Source organism: Platalea leucorodia, assembly GCF_965183815.1.
Source record: "Platalea leucorodia genome assembly, chromosome: 2".
In the NCBI taxonomy this organism is placed as follows: Eukaryota; Metazoa; Chordata; class Aves; order Pelecaniformes; family Threskiornithidae; genus Platalea; species Platalea leucorodia.
In genome coordinates this window covers 81571122-81589233 of record NC_138824.1, presented here as the reverse complement: position 1 = coordinate 81589233, position 18112 = coordinate 81571122, and the positions used below count along the sequence as shown (strand labels likewise).

General features: G+C 41.2%; 1 protein-coding gene across 1 annotated transcript in view; it reads right to left on the bottom strand.

Moving 5' to 3' along the window:
• The window catches only part of FRMPD4 (FERM and PDZ domain containing 4), a gene marked incomplete at both ends in the record, with an annotated part of 304338 nt that overhangs the window by 29670 nt on the left and 256556 nt on the right, over nucleotides 1–18112 (bottom strand). The window contains one exon of the mRNA XM_082335427.1: nucleotides 2646–2691. Within this exon, the coding sequence (XP_082191553.1) occupies nucleotides 2646–2691 (46 nt within the window). The remainder of the gene's footprint in view (nucleotides 1–2645; nucleotides 2692–18112) is intronic.

The following is an 18112-nucleotide window of genomic DNA, read 5'->3' as shown; positions in this document are numbered from 1 at the left end:
AGAGAGATTGATGAAATGTTTGTAAAGATGTATTTCTGCCAAGAATGGGGAAGAAGTTCAGTCTGTATTTAAAAGCTTACTTTTCCTTTGTCTGGTTTCTACTTCATCTTTCCCGTTTTATTGGCAAAATAGTAAAAGGAAAAACGGAGGAGGCAAAATTAAAGAAAAGGGGAAAACACATGTGCATCATAATCTTTGAAGACATAAATATTGTTTCCAAACTGTAAGGCAAAATATATTTGCCAGAGGACCCCCTGCACAGAAGACCAGGACAGGTACACAGCCGAAGTGCAGCAACACCCAGGGATGGCAGAGCTGAGAGGGATGTCACCTACCAGGCTCAGGCACTACCGACAGTAATGTTGTGGCAATATGAGGGCCAGCATGGGCCAGATGTTCAAGGCAACTCAGGAGTCCTCAGGAGACTTCACAGCCCAGAGTTTGCATAAACTGAGGGACTCTGCACTGCTTCAGGGCTCAAACTTGGCTGCACACACTGGCAGCATCCCAGCTCTTCCCCATCCCTACACACACCTTCGTTTCCACTGCAGGAAAACTTGGGCTTGAAAGTGATAAGGGAAGGATGCTATGAATCAACAAGACCCTGGTATGGACAAGTAGGGAGGTACAATAAAAGCGCACAAACCAAAGGAGATCTGCAGGGTGCAACAGTCCTGCAGTTAAGGCTCTCCCAACTAAGCTCATGCCACTGAAGCATCCTGACTTTGGGATAAAAATCAGTCAATTAAAGATAGCACCGATATGCATACATCAATCACATCTTCTGACTGCTCTGTGGACATTCTTGGGGAGACAATCTTCATGCCTATGTGAGATAAAATACCCATCACCCCTAAAACCACGTGTGCTTTGTCTGCTAAAGTAAAGCTGGGGGACTCTGACAGACATGCCAGAGTGGGGCAACACAAATACACGTATAAGATGGGCAGATGAGCCCAAATGGCTGACAGGACAGCAAAATGTTTCTGTGCCATTCCTAGCTCAGTGACATCTAGAGGTAGTTCAGTTATTGATTAGCTTTTGCTGCTACATAATGAGAGGAGCAGATTCTGCCTTGTCAGGCCTCAAACAGGGCTTGGACCCAAAGAGCTGGGAAGATACCAGGTCATGACTTACTTTCTTCTCCAGGTCAAAGGCTGGAGGACCGTACCTGTGCTGTAAGGTCTCCCATTGAACATGGAGTGCACAGTTCGTTTGGGTTTCAGCTTCCCTTACGTTCAGTACATACAGGCTTGCTCTCATACCAGCAGTACAGCGACAACAGGCCACAACACCTCACAGACATGTAGTGCTACACCTTACTGTTCACTTTTAAGGGCTACGCGTACCTGAGCTAAAGCACATGCCCTTTCTTCACCTGATACTTAAAGAAAAGAATGAAGCCTATCAATGGATGAAATAAGGCAACCTGCATAAAAAAGGCATGTGGGTGAGAAATTCTTTTCCCCCATACTATATATATTTCCTGTCATCAAAACCACTGGCTGTAATCCAGCAAGCTTTGAAGGCGGTTAGGTTTCTTTATTTAGTCAGACCATGCCTGCATTTTCATTTAAGGTGGCTGATGTCTGCCAGATCCCAGCTCACCTTCCTGCCCATGGTCTTACTGCAGCGCGGCAGCCCCTGCCTGGTTTTGCTGTAGAATGTGTGTTTTCCCCCCATGATTTAGTTGCTCTGCAGACTGGCTTCTAGAAAGGGTACAGGACCAGCACAACTACACAACTACCTCTAAACTAGCCTGAAAGGCTAATGAGTAGTACGAAGCCACACAGCACTGGCCCAGTTGCATTTGCAAGATGTGTATTTTGGCAGCTTCATCAGATAAACTTGTTTTCACATCTTTGTGTCAAATCCATCTCATCTCTTATTCTTGGGTGAAAAGGATGCAATTACCCCTTGTTAAGCAAAACTGTTGTGTATCAGGCTAGCCAACAGGGAGCTGAATGGACCTGTTGGATCTGAAATCGCTCCCGATGCATGGCTGAGGCCCCTCAGCAGCCTGCAAGGTACGCAAGGCTGTGCATGGATGTATGGGAAGAGAGAGATGTGCTTCCTCCCCTGGCTTGGCTTCTCTCCTTTTTCATGGGAGATGGGTTTGAGCTGACAGGTCATGAACCCACTCCCACAAACCGCTGAGCGAGGTGCGAAGGCATGTCGCATCAGCCAGCTCCGAGGTGGGCTGCAGTTTCTCCCAGTCCCTTCAATCCAGCCTCATGCAATCTCCTGTCTGTCTCTTCTCTCCCCTCACCTCCACACGCCCTGTGCTGGAGATGCAGACAGAGCCCTCCCTTGCCTAAGGAACAGCTGGTTTGACACGGCAACGTAACTCTGTGGGACCGAGGCAGAATCAAGAAAAGCCCAGGAGCTGCAACAGATCAGAAATTGAAGCAGAACTTGGCGTCCTGCTCTACCTATCTTCCTAGTATGAGTTTAAAGATACTGTTATTATTTAACTTGCTAATGCAGTCTTTGAGTGCAGGACGCAGTAACGCAGTCTTAAACATCACCCTTATCTCACTTATTTCTTTTTATTGCACAGATAAGGTAGAAACACAGAATACAGGCAGAAAAAAAAGCTGCTATGTTGCTAGGAAACTAATTCAGAAGACACCAACGATACTTACAGGGTAAGGTTGAACAACAGTAAGGAGGATTGATTCTTTGCAGCTTCTATAAAAAGAAAAAAAAAAAGTAAAATCAAGTAAAGATTCATACTTTTATTCACTACAGATAACCAGCTTTCCTTTTAATGGAGAAAACTGCAGTAATATGGCAAAATGTTTATTACAATCACATAGCAGAGAACTACAGAGATGAGTAATATGCCAAAATAACAATGGATATTAAAAAACAAGTTTTTTCCAATCTAACAAATTGAATTGACTTAACTTTACAGTTTATACTATGAAATATTTGCTTCATCAGAGAGACCTGCATGCTGCAATAACGGTTTTCTCCAGCAAGAATGGAATAACATTTGATTAATCCTCTCAGTTCAGCATCTATAGACTACAAATTCCTTTCACCTACTTTAGAAATGCAAGTCACTTTTTATACCATCTAGCTCTTGTACACTTAATGCGAAATTTATCTGAAGACACCAGTGTTTTCAAGACAATGAGGACAAAATTTAGCACCCATTTCTCTTCTAGCTCACCTTTTTAAATGGGTGGAAAAAGATGAAGATTTGGTGAATACCCCCGTTAGAATTTTTATGTTTTTACAAGATTGCTAAAGAAAGTTTTTTCTTTAAAATTAAACATCTGTTCTTCAGGATGAAACTAGTAAATGGAAAACATATAAGCAGCTCTAAAAAAACCCAACTGATTTACAGGACAAAGAGAAGAAATTATTAGGAATCTTGATGTGATCAAGTGGTCTAGACAAGTGACAAATGTATACTTTGACTATTGGTGGGCAGTTGGGGGAGATGGATAACTGGGGAAAAGTAAGGGTAGAGCAGAAGAAGAACGAAAAGAAGCCAATCAGAGTCAATCTCTCTTGTATTACATTGTTGGTCAGGTGGCTGCTGAGGGCAATATTAGCTAAGAAAAGGTCAGTTGCCATTTTGTTGGGATGGAGTTGATTTTCTGTTGGTTTTACTACTTTCAAAGACAATTAATTCTTTATTTATGTGATTTATTGCCTGGCTAACTGAAGTGCAACTGATTTGGTATGCTTGACCTGTTCAGCAGAACTAACTAAAATAAATCACACTGTACTGGTCTTATACAGTGTCACCTTATAGGCATATTAACACCACTGATATGCAACTTAAAAAGCCAAAAAGCAAAGAAAATAGAGGAGAGACTGAAAGCCCAGTCAGAAAATTGGTCTGGAAAGTCAGGCTATACTTGATGAAGCCAATACATCTCTGAAGGCCAACTGGGATAGTAAATGCTACTTCTGTCAAAGCCACCAGTCATGCAAGGGGCAAGGTCAGACCAGATATCCCCTAACTAAAGAAAAATTTGTTAAGCTTCAATTTTTACTCTGCTTATTAGATATTTGTATCATTACACTAAAAGAGTATAGGTAGACTTTTCAAAAGGAGGGATTGAAGGCTTTGGTTGCTTATCTGTGCTTGGAACAACAGAAATAAAATTGAGTTAGAAAGTTAAAAAAAATTAATGAGGAGCTACATGTGGTCAAAATTAAATATTCTGCCACAAAACAGCATAATTTTATCCCCTTTAGATATAATTGTAACTACTTTAAGGAATTTCCCACAATTATTTTTCATTTCAATAAAACATGTTCCAAAGTTAAACTCCAGAAATTATTTATTCAATCATGAAACAGCCTTGATTTACAGTGTTCATATTTCTGAAAGTTTACAGTTAATTTTTAAGGTCTGTAAGCTACAGTTTTGGAGATCTCCACAATTATTGTTTATTATTCTCCATTGTTATTCTTAAAAGAGTTTACAGCTTATAGTTTAAAAAAAAGGAACCTCCATTCCATTTTGGCTAACAACAGGATTCTCTCTGGTTTTTTTCTATTCTACCTACCACATTTTTGGGAATCTGAAAATGCATGATAAGAAATGTAATTTATTTCAAGAATCTCAGAGTCACATCTATGCTATCCACATCTATCCAATTTGTCACTGCTATATTAATCTAGGCATACGAGTAGACAGAAAAGCCCACAGTTGTTAGCTATGGAATAAACTGCAGCCCTGGGATAACTACTCCATGCCCAACTGACCTCTTCAATTACTTTCAACCCACTAATTTATGTTTCTCCTGCAACATAAGATTACCACCACCCCTGCCTCCTGCAGTCCAGTTACCTTAGACAGTTGCTTTTAAAAAAGAAAATCAGCTTCTCCTGAAAATGTTTTTCAGCTTGTCATTATTCTTGGATTAAACCTGTCCAGGTGCCAGTGTAGGCAAGATTCATCCTAGACTAACAAGAGCTTTTTTAAACCAAAAGGTCGAAAGATTTATTTTGGGGACAAGAGTTTCTTACAGGATAACCACTTGCATTGGAAGGATGCTGGACCCTGGACCTTTCATTCAACATTTGAGGCTATAATAAGGCCACTTGGAGTATCTGGACCCAAGCACATTACACATTGTCATGGTTTAACCCCAGCCAGCCACTCAGCCCCACGCAGCCGCTCGCTCACTCCCCTCCAGTGGGATGGGGGAGAGAATCAGAAGAGTAAAAGTGAGAAAACTCATGGGTTTAGATAAAGAGAGTTTAATAGGTAAAGCAAAAGCTGCGCACACAAGCAAAGCAAAGAATTCGTTCACTACTTCCCATCGGCAGGCAGGTGTTCAGCCATCTCCAGGAAAGCAGGGCTCCATCACACGTAACCGTTACTTGGGAAGACAAATGCCATCATGCCAAATGTCCCCCCCTTCCTTCTTCTTCCCCTGGCTTATATACTGGGCATGACGCTATACGGTATGGCATAGCCCTGTGGCCAGTCTGGGTCAGCTGTCCTGGCTGTGCCCCCTCCCAGCTTCTTGTGCACCAGGCAGAGCATGGGAAGCTGAAAAGTCCTTGGCTAGTGTAAGCACTGCTCAGCAAGAACTAAAACATCACTGTGTTATCAACATTATTCTCACACTAAATCCAAAGCACAGCACTGTACCAGCTACTAGGAAGAAAATTAACTCTATCCCAGCTGAAACCAGGACACGCATACACAAAGCAGGTGTCGAGCACCACGGACAGTCCCCTCATCGTCAGCGAAAACATTTTCTATGTAACAAATACTACATACAAAACACAGCGCAGTTACAAGAGAAATAAATATTTAATCAGCAGCTTTTTGATCTGCAGTACTCAGTCACGATTCCACCGCTTGTTTTAAAACTTTCTCAACTCAGGATGACAAAACTCCATACCACAGCACATCGCTTTCTACTTCCAATACTGTAAGCAAATCCTGTATATCTAAATGATAAACCTTGCACAACACTGGAGACTGTCAATTGTACCATGTATTGTATATATCACAGTAATGGAAAAACAATGGAATCACTGACTGTGTACTGTGATCTCTTAAGTTTTATAGCTTAAATGTATGTGTACATACGTATGTCCATGTGTGACAGTAGAACATATAAACAGTTTAGATTAGATCACATAAACTAGGTACATCACCACACTTAAGCATGAGCTACTTCTTTTAAACAACTTCTGAAAGATAGTGGCAAAGGCTAAACTAAAAAAAAAATTACAGCATTACTTTCCCCCTGAAATGTCTTTCCTCCTTCAAGAATGTAACTAAAGTAAAAAAAAAAAAAAGAGTGCATATTACAGATACTTTATTACCTTTCATACTCACTTAACCACAACCTAATTACTTCTCTTTTAAATCTACATACTTTTTTACAGTCACTCAAGACTAAACATCGGCAACTCCAAGCTTGGACAACAGCTGCGGACTTTATGGGTGCTCTGCCATCTGACCAGCTAAGACCAACACCACAATAAAATATCACCACGGTTTTTTTCATTTCCTGACATTAGAATCAAATGGTGAGAACAAGGCTAAAATCCAAAAACTGCAATGGGAATTTCAGTGATTCATCTCTTTGTCCTTGCCTGTGCCCCGCACAGTGATTATATTTGTCTGTTCTCCCTACTCCTTACAGCTACTTAGGCTGTAACAAGGAGAGAATATAGATGGTTTGAGAATCAAATTACAGTGCATTATAAAGGTTAAAGTTGTATTACTAAGTATCACGCATCTCGGGCTACATGAGGCGTTAACATTCAGCTACAATGCCAGCCATTGACTTTCTCTGTGAACTTGCGGCTGGAAATCACCGTCTCTCTTCTGCTTCCTTCTAGCTGGAAGAGAGGAAGGGATGCGGGGCAGACAAGGGACATGGGGGGACTCCCAGTATCTGAGCCATATGGAATAAGTGGCTCTGTTCTTTGTATGCGTCCTACAGCAAATATAGCATATGAATAAAGAGAAAGTATATATATTACTTGTACTCACTCTTAAGAACAGAGAATGGAAAATTACTGTTTCCGCTAATTTAAAAGCTTTTAGCAGTTTTACGTACTGGAGGAGTACTAGGTTTCTCTCCCAGTGAAGGTGAACAAATTAGGAGTTGACATATAATAAATAATATCATTTACAGGGAATGCAATTAAGAAAAATCTTTCTCTTCACCATAACTTACCTCTGTTTCACTCACACTGAATATCAAATTCTGAAACTCTTGTTTTGAAATGCTTTGTTCTCTGCTATTTCAGGATCCTCTGTTTCACTTTGAGTCTCACTATTGATGAGAAAGGTCTGAATTTCACAATTATGGAGTGTGATGCCATGATTTGCAGTATGCTTCACACTACATTTTTGAAGTAAGGAAATGGAAACCAGTGGGTCAAAAACTAACTACAAAATGTAACAGGTTACCTCAAATGCCCTATTTAAAGCTAAGGAAAGTGGAACTCATCTTCAAATTCTAGCATCTAGGCTAGAGAAAAATCATTCAGCATTTGAATGTCTTTCATTATTATGAAGATTAAGGCAGTAATAACGAACAAAGAGTTTGCAAAGTCACTCTATTGTAGTACATTTCGAATTATTTCAAAAGGAACATTTTGATTTGAGCTGTATATACATTTTTACATAAAACCTGTTCTACAGCAGTTATCTTCACCTAGGGAAGCTCCAAATTTCAATTCTCCAGACTTTTATCATGAGCAACAGTTCCTGTGGAAAAGAACAGTTTGCCACACAGGTCCACCTAGATTTATTTCCAGGGCCAGAGACATCTTCTGGAGGGACCTCGGTGGGACAGAGCAGACCCATCTTAACCTGGTGTTGCCTCATCCTCTGCTGTTATCATGCAGCCCCCCACAGTGTGCCTCCAGGTCCTGCAATGATGCCAACCTGCCTGAGTGAACCAGGGGGACCTTGATAAGCTAGCGGACAAACTCAGTATTCATTGACACCCATGAAACAATGCAGAGGGAGAGGGGGAAGAGAGGCTTTAAGAAGATTATGCCTTTCCCCAGGGCTATTTTTGTCAGAGGAGAAGCAGCGCTGTGCCAACATGAACACACAAGCTAAAAGCCTACATAGTCCAGCTCCTCTGCACGGGAGAACTCCTCCAGCAAGAGCCATGGTGTGTGGGGCTCTTCCTCCTCTGTTTCCAAAGGCAACACTGCAGCACACAAACTACAGGCAATGTTTCCATGACTCAGTAGCTTCTGAGAAGTACAATAGATCAAACTAGGCTGGAAGCCATGCTACTGTGGGCAGATCGCTTCTGGCCTCTTGATTACATCTACCCATAGATGAATGTTGTTTTAGCAGCAGGTGAAGAATCTGACCTCTCCATGCCTACGAGGAGGATATTTTCCAGACGATTTTTAGGGGAACACAGACAAATATACTTTCTCAAGAGGTTGCCAACACATGGCACAAGAACGGCTTGAAGGGTGGCAGTGGGATTTCAGTCTCTGCCTGTCCAGCTGGCTGCACTGACCTCCAGGAAGTCTCTCTGAGGATCCTGTATACAGCTAGATATGGGCTATCCTGCCATCACACTACACAGGCAAGGCAGGGTATGCCACACATGGTGTTACTTCCCCAGCTCCATCTCAGAAGACAGTTGCAGGAGCACAGCAAGCAAGACATGTAGCAAGAGTCTTATGAAATAAGGTACGCTACCACAAAGGTGAGGTGTGGGGTCCCAGTTCGGGGAGGAGGAGTAGGGTTGCGCCATCTATGGACAGAGGAGATGGGACATGAGGCCAAGGTCTTGCTTTGGGGTCAGACACATGAGAAACAACCTAAGAGATGAATGGGAGCATCAGGTTAGATGCTGTTTTTTCCTGGGATGACAGAGCACAGAACACAAAGACCATGGTGCTCAGGTCTTCTTTTTGGAGATAGGGAGGGCGCGTTGGAATCCCTGGTATCAGAAGGCAGAGGGATCACACTCATGTTTGGAAATCTGGTGGCTGCTTCTTCCACCACTGTTAATGGTATTACCTGCCCTTAGCCTCACTGTCAATACAGTGAAATACTCTTGACATCCAAGCAACTTCAACTTGTGAACTCCTGAACCCCACAGTTTCATTTGAATAGCCCTGCTGCTTCACAAGGTCCTTAAAATTTAAGTCTACCACTAAATATGTGAGGACTTGCAGCGGCAGAAGCAATCTGCACAAGAATCTGGGAGTTTTACAGGATTCCTGTTTGAATGTCGGAGCCCTAAAAACTGTGCAGGTAATAGATGCTTGAAATGACCACTGCCACATAAAGTATAAAAGATATAAGCACGGGATTATTACTGCGCTGCAGGATCAAACAGCAGCAGAAACACAGCTGAGAGAAAAGATTCTCTGACTCGAACATAAATAACTTCAATAATAGCATACAGAAAATTACTGTCAAAGCAAATTGCATTTTATATAAATGTTCTTCTTTCTTTTAAAGGTCTGGCATGGTGTGAAAGTCAGTCTTTAAAATTGTCACAGTCTGCAGCTGGCACTAATTGGAACCCTTGTTGGCAGTCTCCGTAAGGGGCCAAGAAGCGACCATGTCTGCAGGCTGAATTACGCTTGCTTCCTCCGACAGAAGTGGTCCCTTCAGATCAGGGCTGTGGCACACTGGCAAGCTTTCATACAGGAGATGCCATTTCAGATGCCTCTGCAGTAAAAGCTTTGAGAATAAAAAAGCCTCCCGTTCTCTAAGGCTGTCCATCTGTCAAGCTTTCGTATGTACCAAATTCACTCTGTTTTCTCCTTTATTAGCACTGTGGCAAGGTGAGCCCTGTAAAGAAGTTGTTCTTGAATTTCAGTGCTTTATGAAGACCTGTATTAACCTCTAGCCAAAATAATTCTCCTCTCCACAAATACCCAAAGTTGTCCAGTTGCTTATATTCTCAACTTTAAGGCTATAATCTTTGTAACTGTGTTACCAAAATGTTAGTCAAACAGTAAATACCTGTGTGTGCTGTACGAGAGTGCCTTGGTAAAGCTGCCTGAATATCAACAGCAGCATTACACTGCTATCTAACTGCTGAGCAATGTTACCTGCAGTCCTCTACCACACAATGTCTTGCCAGCTCCTTCTTACTACATCGCCCTTCAATTAATTCTGGAGTGCAACTCTTAATATCAGCAATATGCAGAAAACTCTACATTGACTGGGCCGCCTTCCTTGGGCAACCATTTTCCTACTTAGACAGATCCCTGACGGTCTCCCTCAGCCCCTGAGAGAACTTGGGGTTAAACCTCAAGACAGAAGAGAGGATGTATTAGGAGTTACTACCACTGGAGTTGTCTACTCCAACAGAATCAGTATTTGCTCGTTTTGGCTAGTGTAAAAACTCAGAGCCAGATGGGTATGCATGTATATCTGATGGACCGAGACATTCACCAAGTCTGACTGTTAGCACGCTACTGCCACACGATCACAGCATAAATTACTTCACGCTGCATGAAGATACCATACTGCCAAGGAGAAAAATGTAGTGCTTACTCCCCTATTAATTAATTGTTCAGCTGTCCTCTTCTAATTAGACTTTCTGCACATTAGTTTTAAGGGATCAAAGACAGATAAAGCGGGATAATATTAGTCTCTCAGGTCATTCATCCAGGCCAGCGTTTCAGTGCTAGTTTTCCTGTCATTAACTGCCAAAGCCTCAGAAGCTCTGAGGAAAAGTTAATTCTCAAAGCGTAATGAACAAAGTGCAATATAAGCCAGCCCCAAGATGTCTATTGATGAGACATCTTTAGGAATGGTGCTATGGAGCTACTATACAATACCATCAAAGTAAAATAGTTACAGAACAGGGTAGTCTCACCATGGGAAGCGCGGTTTCACCCTCCTGAAAATTTCTCTTCTTTATTTGTCAGACTATGCTGTTTCCATCAGACTGCAATGACTTTAAAATGGCATTTCTGGGCATTTTCAGCAAGCCCTTTCAGACAGGGTTTCTAAGTGAGCTAAGAGCAATTCTCGTTTCCCATTCTGCAGCTGCCCAGGTGCAGAAGCCGGCAGGCACACAATGGCTGCCCACTGCACACGCTACTCAGGTATGTTAAACCCATACAATTAACGTGGGATCACTTATCTTTTGCACTAACATACTTACTGAGGACTTCCAGGAACTTGGACTGTACTGAAACACTGAGGTTGCAGAACAAAATGCACGACGTGGTAAATTCTAACTGTTCCACAAAATCCAACCCAATGCTGACATGGAAGAGTATGCTTTGAAACAGTGGCATGAACCAACTCTGGTGCAGCCACCAGAGACCTAGCAATGATTATGAAATCTATTCCGATTACTCCATCATTTCTTAACTTCAACCTTCAAAAATAGAGCCATCAGGACTTTGTTACAGTTGCATACATGGAAACAGCAAAATCTAATTTGAAAAACGCTAAATGTAATTACAACATTCTTCTAATTTTCTAAATTTTTGTAAATACATCTGGATGTTCAAACTGGATTCAGAGTTCATTTACCTGGGAGAGGGAAAGAAAAGGATTACAACACCGTGAGTGCTTTTCTGTACAGGTCCCACATGTTCCTCTACATTATCTGAATTAGATAAAGAGAGGTTTTCTTGTGCTCTACTGAATTTCCAGCAGTTGCTTAGACATCTTGATGCAGTCACATAGCCACTTGAATTTTTACTTCAATAGTGGAAACAGACAAAATAATGAAGCTTAAAGGATGGAAGGAAATGATGAGGTAACTTTCCAAACCCTGAAAACTAGTGTTATTCACTTGTCTCAGTGCAAAAGAGAGATTAACAATACGGTCTTGCAATTGAAAAGGATGTTTCAGAGTGCAAATGCAACTTTAATATTCACATAATGAAGCCTTGTTGGTTTCTTATTTTTTTTCTTTCAAAGAGACACAATGTAAATTTTCACTTAGGAAAGAAATTCCCTCTTCTAATGGTTTATTTTTAATGTCTGTTTCTTGCCGACACTATGTTAGAGAGTAACAATTATGCCTTTACTTAATGATTTTTCTTTCTAGTCTGGCTGCAGCAGACCTCTCATGCCCCATGGAATGTGAAAGTTTTGATTTCATCAATGCTGGGCTACCTCTCTTAGTTTTAAGTGGCAGAGCAGCATGCTTTAGATGAGGACACCTTGACAATAGGGAAAAAAGACTAAAAGAGAAATAAAAATTCTTTGAATAGTCACACAGTATCAGGGAAAAAATCACTAGCAAAAGACCAACAGCTACGGTGAGGGTAAATCAGGCTTCCAGTACCAGATTGAAAAATCTGTGGCCGTACACTGCACAGCTCTGGAGCAGCGTGTGAACAGTGTCTATCACTACCAGCATGCTCAGAAACTTCAATAAAACAGACTTTATACAGGATCAGGTATTGTCTTTCCTTCAGCAAATGCCATAAAGGTAGCACAGAAGTCAACAAAAAGTTCATGGCACGTCTAATGGCTAATTTCACAGAAATATAACTCCATGTCCAGGTTAAAACCGCACTGGTGATTGAACAAGCAAGGTGCAGCTCTGCTACCACAAACCATGAAACCAAAGTTGGACTGAGAAGTGACCACTTATGGCCACGATGACATGAAAGGACGTGAAGGGAAGTGCGCTTGCTGTGACGGTCACAGCATCTTCTGGCAGCAGGCAAAGCGACGCTGCTGCCTTCCACAACGAAACCCTGCCTCTAGCAGAGCTCTTCCTTGCCTACCAAGTCTTGACAAAAGTTAGGCAGTTGATACACTGATATAAATATAACGCAAATATTGCTTCATTAGTGCTTCTACTCTCCCAACAGTCTCTCCCTCCTCTGATTTTTGTCATAGGTGGACATACTTTGGACAGAGTAGATTTACTGTATGTGCTGGTGCAGCATTTTGCACAGTGAAGTTTGGACAATCTAGATAGTATGGCAGTTAAGAGATCAATAAAAAGAGTAATTCAATAAAATGCATTATCTAATGCCAAACACTTTGAATAAGTAATCACAGCAATGAATTAAAATAAACACTGGTATAAACTTCTTGTTCCTTGCTGAGAAACAAGGAAATCACGTACTCTAAAATCACATTTCAAATTGGAAATAAGGAAGTGAAATAAAAGATAGCTGAGGATGTCAGAAACTGTAGAGGAGCAACACCTGTATCGGTAAGATTGCAAAAGAGATCTATGGGAGTTACATATTAAAGAGGAGGAAAGATTACTAAAAATGAGAAAATCTTAAAGATATTTTTATTATGTGACAAATTAACCATAATCTTTTATGATCGGGGTTCATTTTCATTTGTACTGAAGCATTAGAAATCATTACAGCTGCTATTCATATTCTGTACGGCACTGGCATTTTCACTTTCGGGTTAGGGCATTGTGTATGTAGTAATGAAAGGTGAGGTGTTCACATACATCCTTCATTCCTGTAGCTATTCAAGTTTTTCTTTTCCTTAATGCTTTTCAAAAAGGAGAACATCAGATAAATTTTGCTGATTAAATGTTAAATGCTTTAGGAGCATCTTGTTTTAGAGAGTTATCTGAGTTTTTATTAATAATGCATAACATTCACATAGGGCTATTTTGTGTCAGAAGTCCTTCACAGACATTATCTTAGCTCTAAGTAATGCAGCCGATAGAGAAAAAGAAATTAAGAAGAGAAAGATGCATTCAGAAATGAGATAAAGCCCTCAAATTCTGAAGAATATTGTACTTTCAAGCACTATATTATATACTGTTCTCGGTTCAATATTATTGGCTTTATTATTGTTCCTTAAGAAAAACACATTCATTCAAAGAGTAAATGGTGGTTTTCTTTCAGATGCCTGAACACTATTATTTTTGTTTTTAAGTCTTACCTGCTTTTTTTGAACCAGACTATCTGATCCAATCTAAGAGCATCTCCATTCTTTGTTATGGAACACATTGCTGTTATTATGTTTTAAAGAATTAAAGATTGACAGAAATAGTTTTAAGAAATAAATGTTCCAACAAAACAAGATTCATTCAATTCCACATTAAGAAAAGTTTCAATGGTCAGTGGCTTGAGTTTTGTGGGGTTTATTATTATTGTTATTATATCTGCAAGGTTAGACAAGTGATGGATACTGAGCTGCAAAGACTAATGCAGAATGATTTTTGCTTACTGAGTCTGGAATAGAAAATTGGTTGGTCAGATGCCAAAGACATATCCATGTGCTACTGAGGCAGTATAAGTGATGGCAAATGTGATTTTATAATGATTTGGATGGGCAGCCAAAGAGGCTACTCTTCTTTAGCTACCATGCACGTGGCACAGTAATTCAGACAGCAGCAGTCCCGACGTGCAAACTGTTTGGCTATATATGGCCCCCCACATTATTTAATATATTTAAGATGTAGACTGATATGAGGAGAAATTGAGTCAGAATTGTTGCCAGCCAATTAACCACTTGCTTCTCTTAAATTACATTAGTTATTAAAAAGTCCTGCTATGAATACATACCATGTATCCAGAATGCTTAAAATTCAAAGGTTCACCCCCCCCTTTTTTTTAAAGGATGTATTTATTTATTGTGCTAAAATCAGTAAGATATGACTTTTAAAATCTATTCTATTTAAAGCTCTGTCCAACCTTTCAAAATCATATTGTTAATTTTCATTTAATACATCTAAATATTTATGCTTGTTAACTTAATAATGTATTTACGCTGTTATACCCTTCATTTTTTCCCCCTTTTCTATCACTAGAACTACATAATTTGTTTTGTATTTTCATTAGGACAAAGCATCACTAATACAAGTCTCACTGAAAAGTTACAAAGCAAATGCACGCTGCACGTAGATAAAACTTAAATTACACTTAAGCAGAAATTCTTCCTTGATAAATGCAAATATATTGCAAAATATAGGGGGGGAAGGAGTGTTTGAAAAGGGGAGAAGAAAATTACCCTGCAGACACAAACCAAGCATAAAATGCTGAACAGTTGCATTCTTTTATCCACACAGAAAATGAAGACATAATTGCAGTGCAGTGGAACGTACCAATGTGAGCTTTAGTCTAGATACGATGGGCAACAACAGCAGTAAAAATACAATCCTGCTCTCTTCAGAATCAGTTATTCCCCCCCAGAAAACGCCCACACTTGCAGAGCCAAGCCGGTGCTTCGTTATCCGTACCAGTCAGATTAAAGTTCACTCGGGGATACGATTCGCACACGTGCTGCATTCAGGCCAGCCCCAGCCCACCGCCTCTGCAGCACTGCCACGCTCTGCGCTGCAGCAAAAAAATAAAGTGAAAATTAACCAGTTTTATCACTGTCCTCTCCTGCTCCTTAGAAGCTGTGGATAACAGTCAGGACTGAAGAGAAGGACAGTAAAACGTCTCTCTGCTCTTTAGGAAAACAGCAAGGGGGAGGAGGGAAGCTGTTCATGGAGGAGGCGAATACATAACTCACCATAGAGCTGCAGCCAGAAGGTGGTAGGAGGAAAGATGGATATTGGTATATGGAAAAAAGGAGTGACTTCATGTGACTTGCTAAATTCATTTTATAGGTATTTTCTAAATAATTTATCTGCTATACTTGTATTTTTTCAGCTAGATTTACATCCCCTGTGGCTTAACAGGGTGATTCTGTTTCCCCGGACAGCGCTGAGCCCCCCTGCAGACGGCAGGACCTGCTGGAGCTGCACTGCCCTGCACAGAGGGGCTCGAGACCCAGGGTGCTGGGGAGGGAGCACGCCGCGCCCTGGCACAGAGACTGCCCTGGGAAGGCCACAGCCTCTGCTCCCAGCATAGCCGCTCTACTGCATCGAGCAATTATTTGATACAAAACACTTAAGCAGGCAGAGTCATCTTATGCAAGTGCTCTCTAAGCACGAGGCATTATACCCCAGGGGTGAGGGCACACCGCTGCTGCTGCCTCTGGCTGCAGCTCTGAATCAGCCTGTCAATAACCATCTCTTCTGGGCAGAAGCCAGCACCGTCAGCGTGGGCTGCGCTCACTGCCGGCAGGTTTCGGGGACACAGCGCAGAGATGCTTGCCTGTGACTTGTAAATGGGCCGAGGTGAGAGACCGCGGCTGGGAGGCTCAGTCCAGCCAGCAGAGCCAACCACCCCCAGCACCCCTCCTAACAGCACTTCAGTGGCGAGATTCACCTCGAGCTGTCTAATGGCAAGAGGTACCACAGCTTAGAGCACTTCTCTAGATGCTTTCTGTAATCAGAGGGACAGTTGCAAAGTTTCTCCCACCTTCAGCATGGCTACAGGCGACCAGCTTGGGCTAAAGGCCCAACTTTAAACCACTGGAGTTCACAGAGGTGAATTTTCAATCAGGTATGGGAGCAGTTTTATTGTTGAAAAATGACCCTGGCCTGCCAGAAGCACAGATCGACCCGCAGGTTGCTCTGCGGGCTGCACACAGGGTTTCAGGCACCACAACTCCGCTACCCGGCTTTGGACACTGCAGGGCTGGCTCTTGTAGTATGAGCCAACTCAAGTATGCTGCATAAAAATGGCTCCCATATGGGCAAACAAAACAACTTCAACGAGTCTGGAAAGTATGCGGTATCAAGGTTTCCCTTCTACAAAATAACTCCCATAAAAAAGAACTTTAGGGGTTTGCAGTTTTCTTGGGTGACCATCCCATTCTTCTCTTGAACAGCTTATACTTCTGTTTCCTCATTAGTATGTTGAGGACTTTCACTTAAAGCTAGTTGATGAAGTTATTAGGCACCATAGATATCCCTCACTTCAGCTGCAATCACAAGATAAGCATCAAAACAAAAGCTTCAAAAGTCTTATCTTCTTCATTTGTACACACTGACAATGATCTATCTGTGCAAGAATAAATTCCTTGTTCCAAGGACGCGCATTAAAATTCAGTTCTCAAAGGGGACATAACAGAGGATTTAGCATGCAAAGGATACATGTTCTTCAAAGGCTATATGCCAAACTGCAAGATTAAAAATAGGCTTGTCAAAATTCAGTCTGACAGAAATCACCGTAACATCTCCTATGTTCCAATGGACATAATATTCTTTATTATGTAGTCACATAGTAATTTTTCTGGGCAACCTGGAGACTTCTCTGGAGTCTAATTAGACTGCAAATGTGATTTTAAAAAAGCAAATTAAACCATTATCTTAAAATTACATTTACTGTTGATGCAAAGTGCTAGATTATGAGTATTGGCTGGCAGTTTCTTCACATCTACAGGTCAGTAGTTTTTCGCATACATTTAAGTGAGGAGAACACTTAAGAGTCCATCCTCGTGCATAATTTTGGCCTTTAGGTTGAATCTGTCAGCGAAAACTGGATGAGAGCAAGAACAAGATCTAAACAAATCAGTCACAGAACACCGATAATGCTTATGACCTGCAACCCAAACTAGATACAAGACTGGCCAGGTGCATTTCACTAATTCCTCATGTCATATATGGGCAAGAGAAGAACAAAAAAATATAAAAGAGTTCAAAATTATTAATCTGTGATCCTACAGAAAATGATCCAACTATTAAAAGTCTTTTAAACCTTGCAAATTCTTTTTTTTTTTTTTTTTTATTTTCAAGATATTTTTCATTCCCTAATTCTGTCCTATACCGACTTTTTGCATTTCAGTGATGCTAGAAGATAATCTCAGGCCATGAGCTCTTAGTCTACAAAGGATCAACAGCCACAAAATCGTACAAAGAAAAGAGGCAGGGGAGAGAAGTATCCTTATAGAATCAGATTCTCAAAGCTAATCATGAAAAAGAAAAGTGGAGGAGGGAGATCAGAGAGCTTTGAGAGGATTTATTTTGTTTGATTTCCTCCCGCTACCCTCTCCCCAGCTGCAGCTTCCCAAGAAATGTTCAAAGTTCATACTTTCCCTGTGGCTCTTCTGAAGATCCGATCTCCAGAAGGGAAGTTTCGGGAAGGTAACATATGAAGGGGATCTTTGCCCCTCAAAATCCAGAATTTCAGCATTTGAACCATGTAATATTAGCATTTTTAAAGGCAATTAGAAACAATACACTCTCCTAGTTCTTCGCTTCATCCTGTGAGACCAAATGTCCAACTTTTGGTTTGCTCTTCTGCATGCTGCTGTTGCCAATATCATTAACCTATTTATTCAGCCTGATGCACCTCAATGTTTTGCCAAACGCGGTGGTGACTTCGT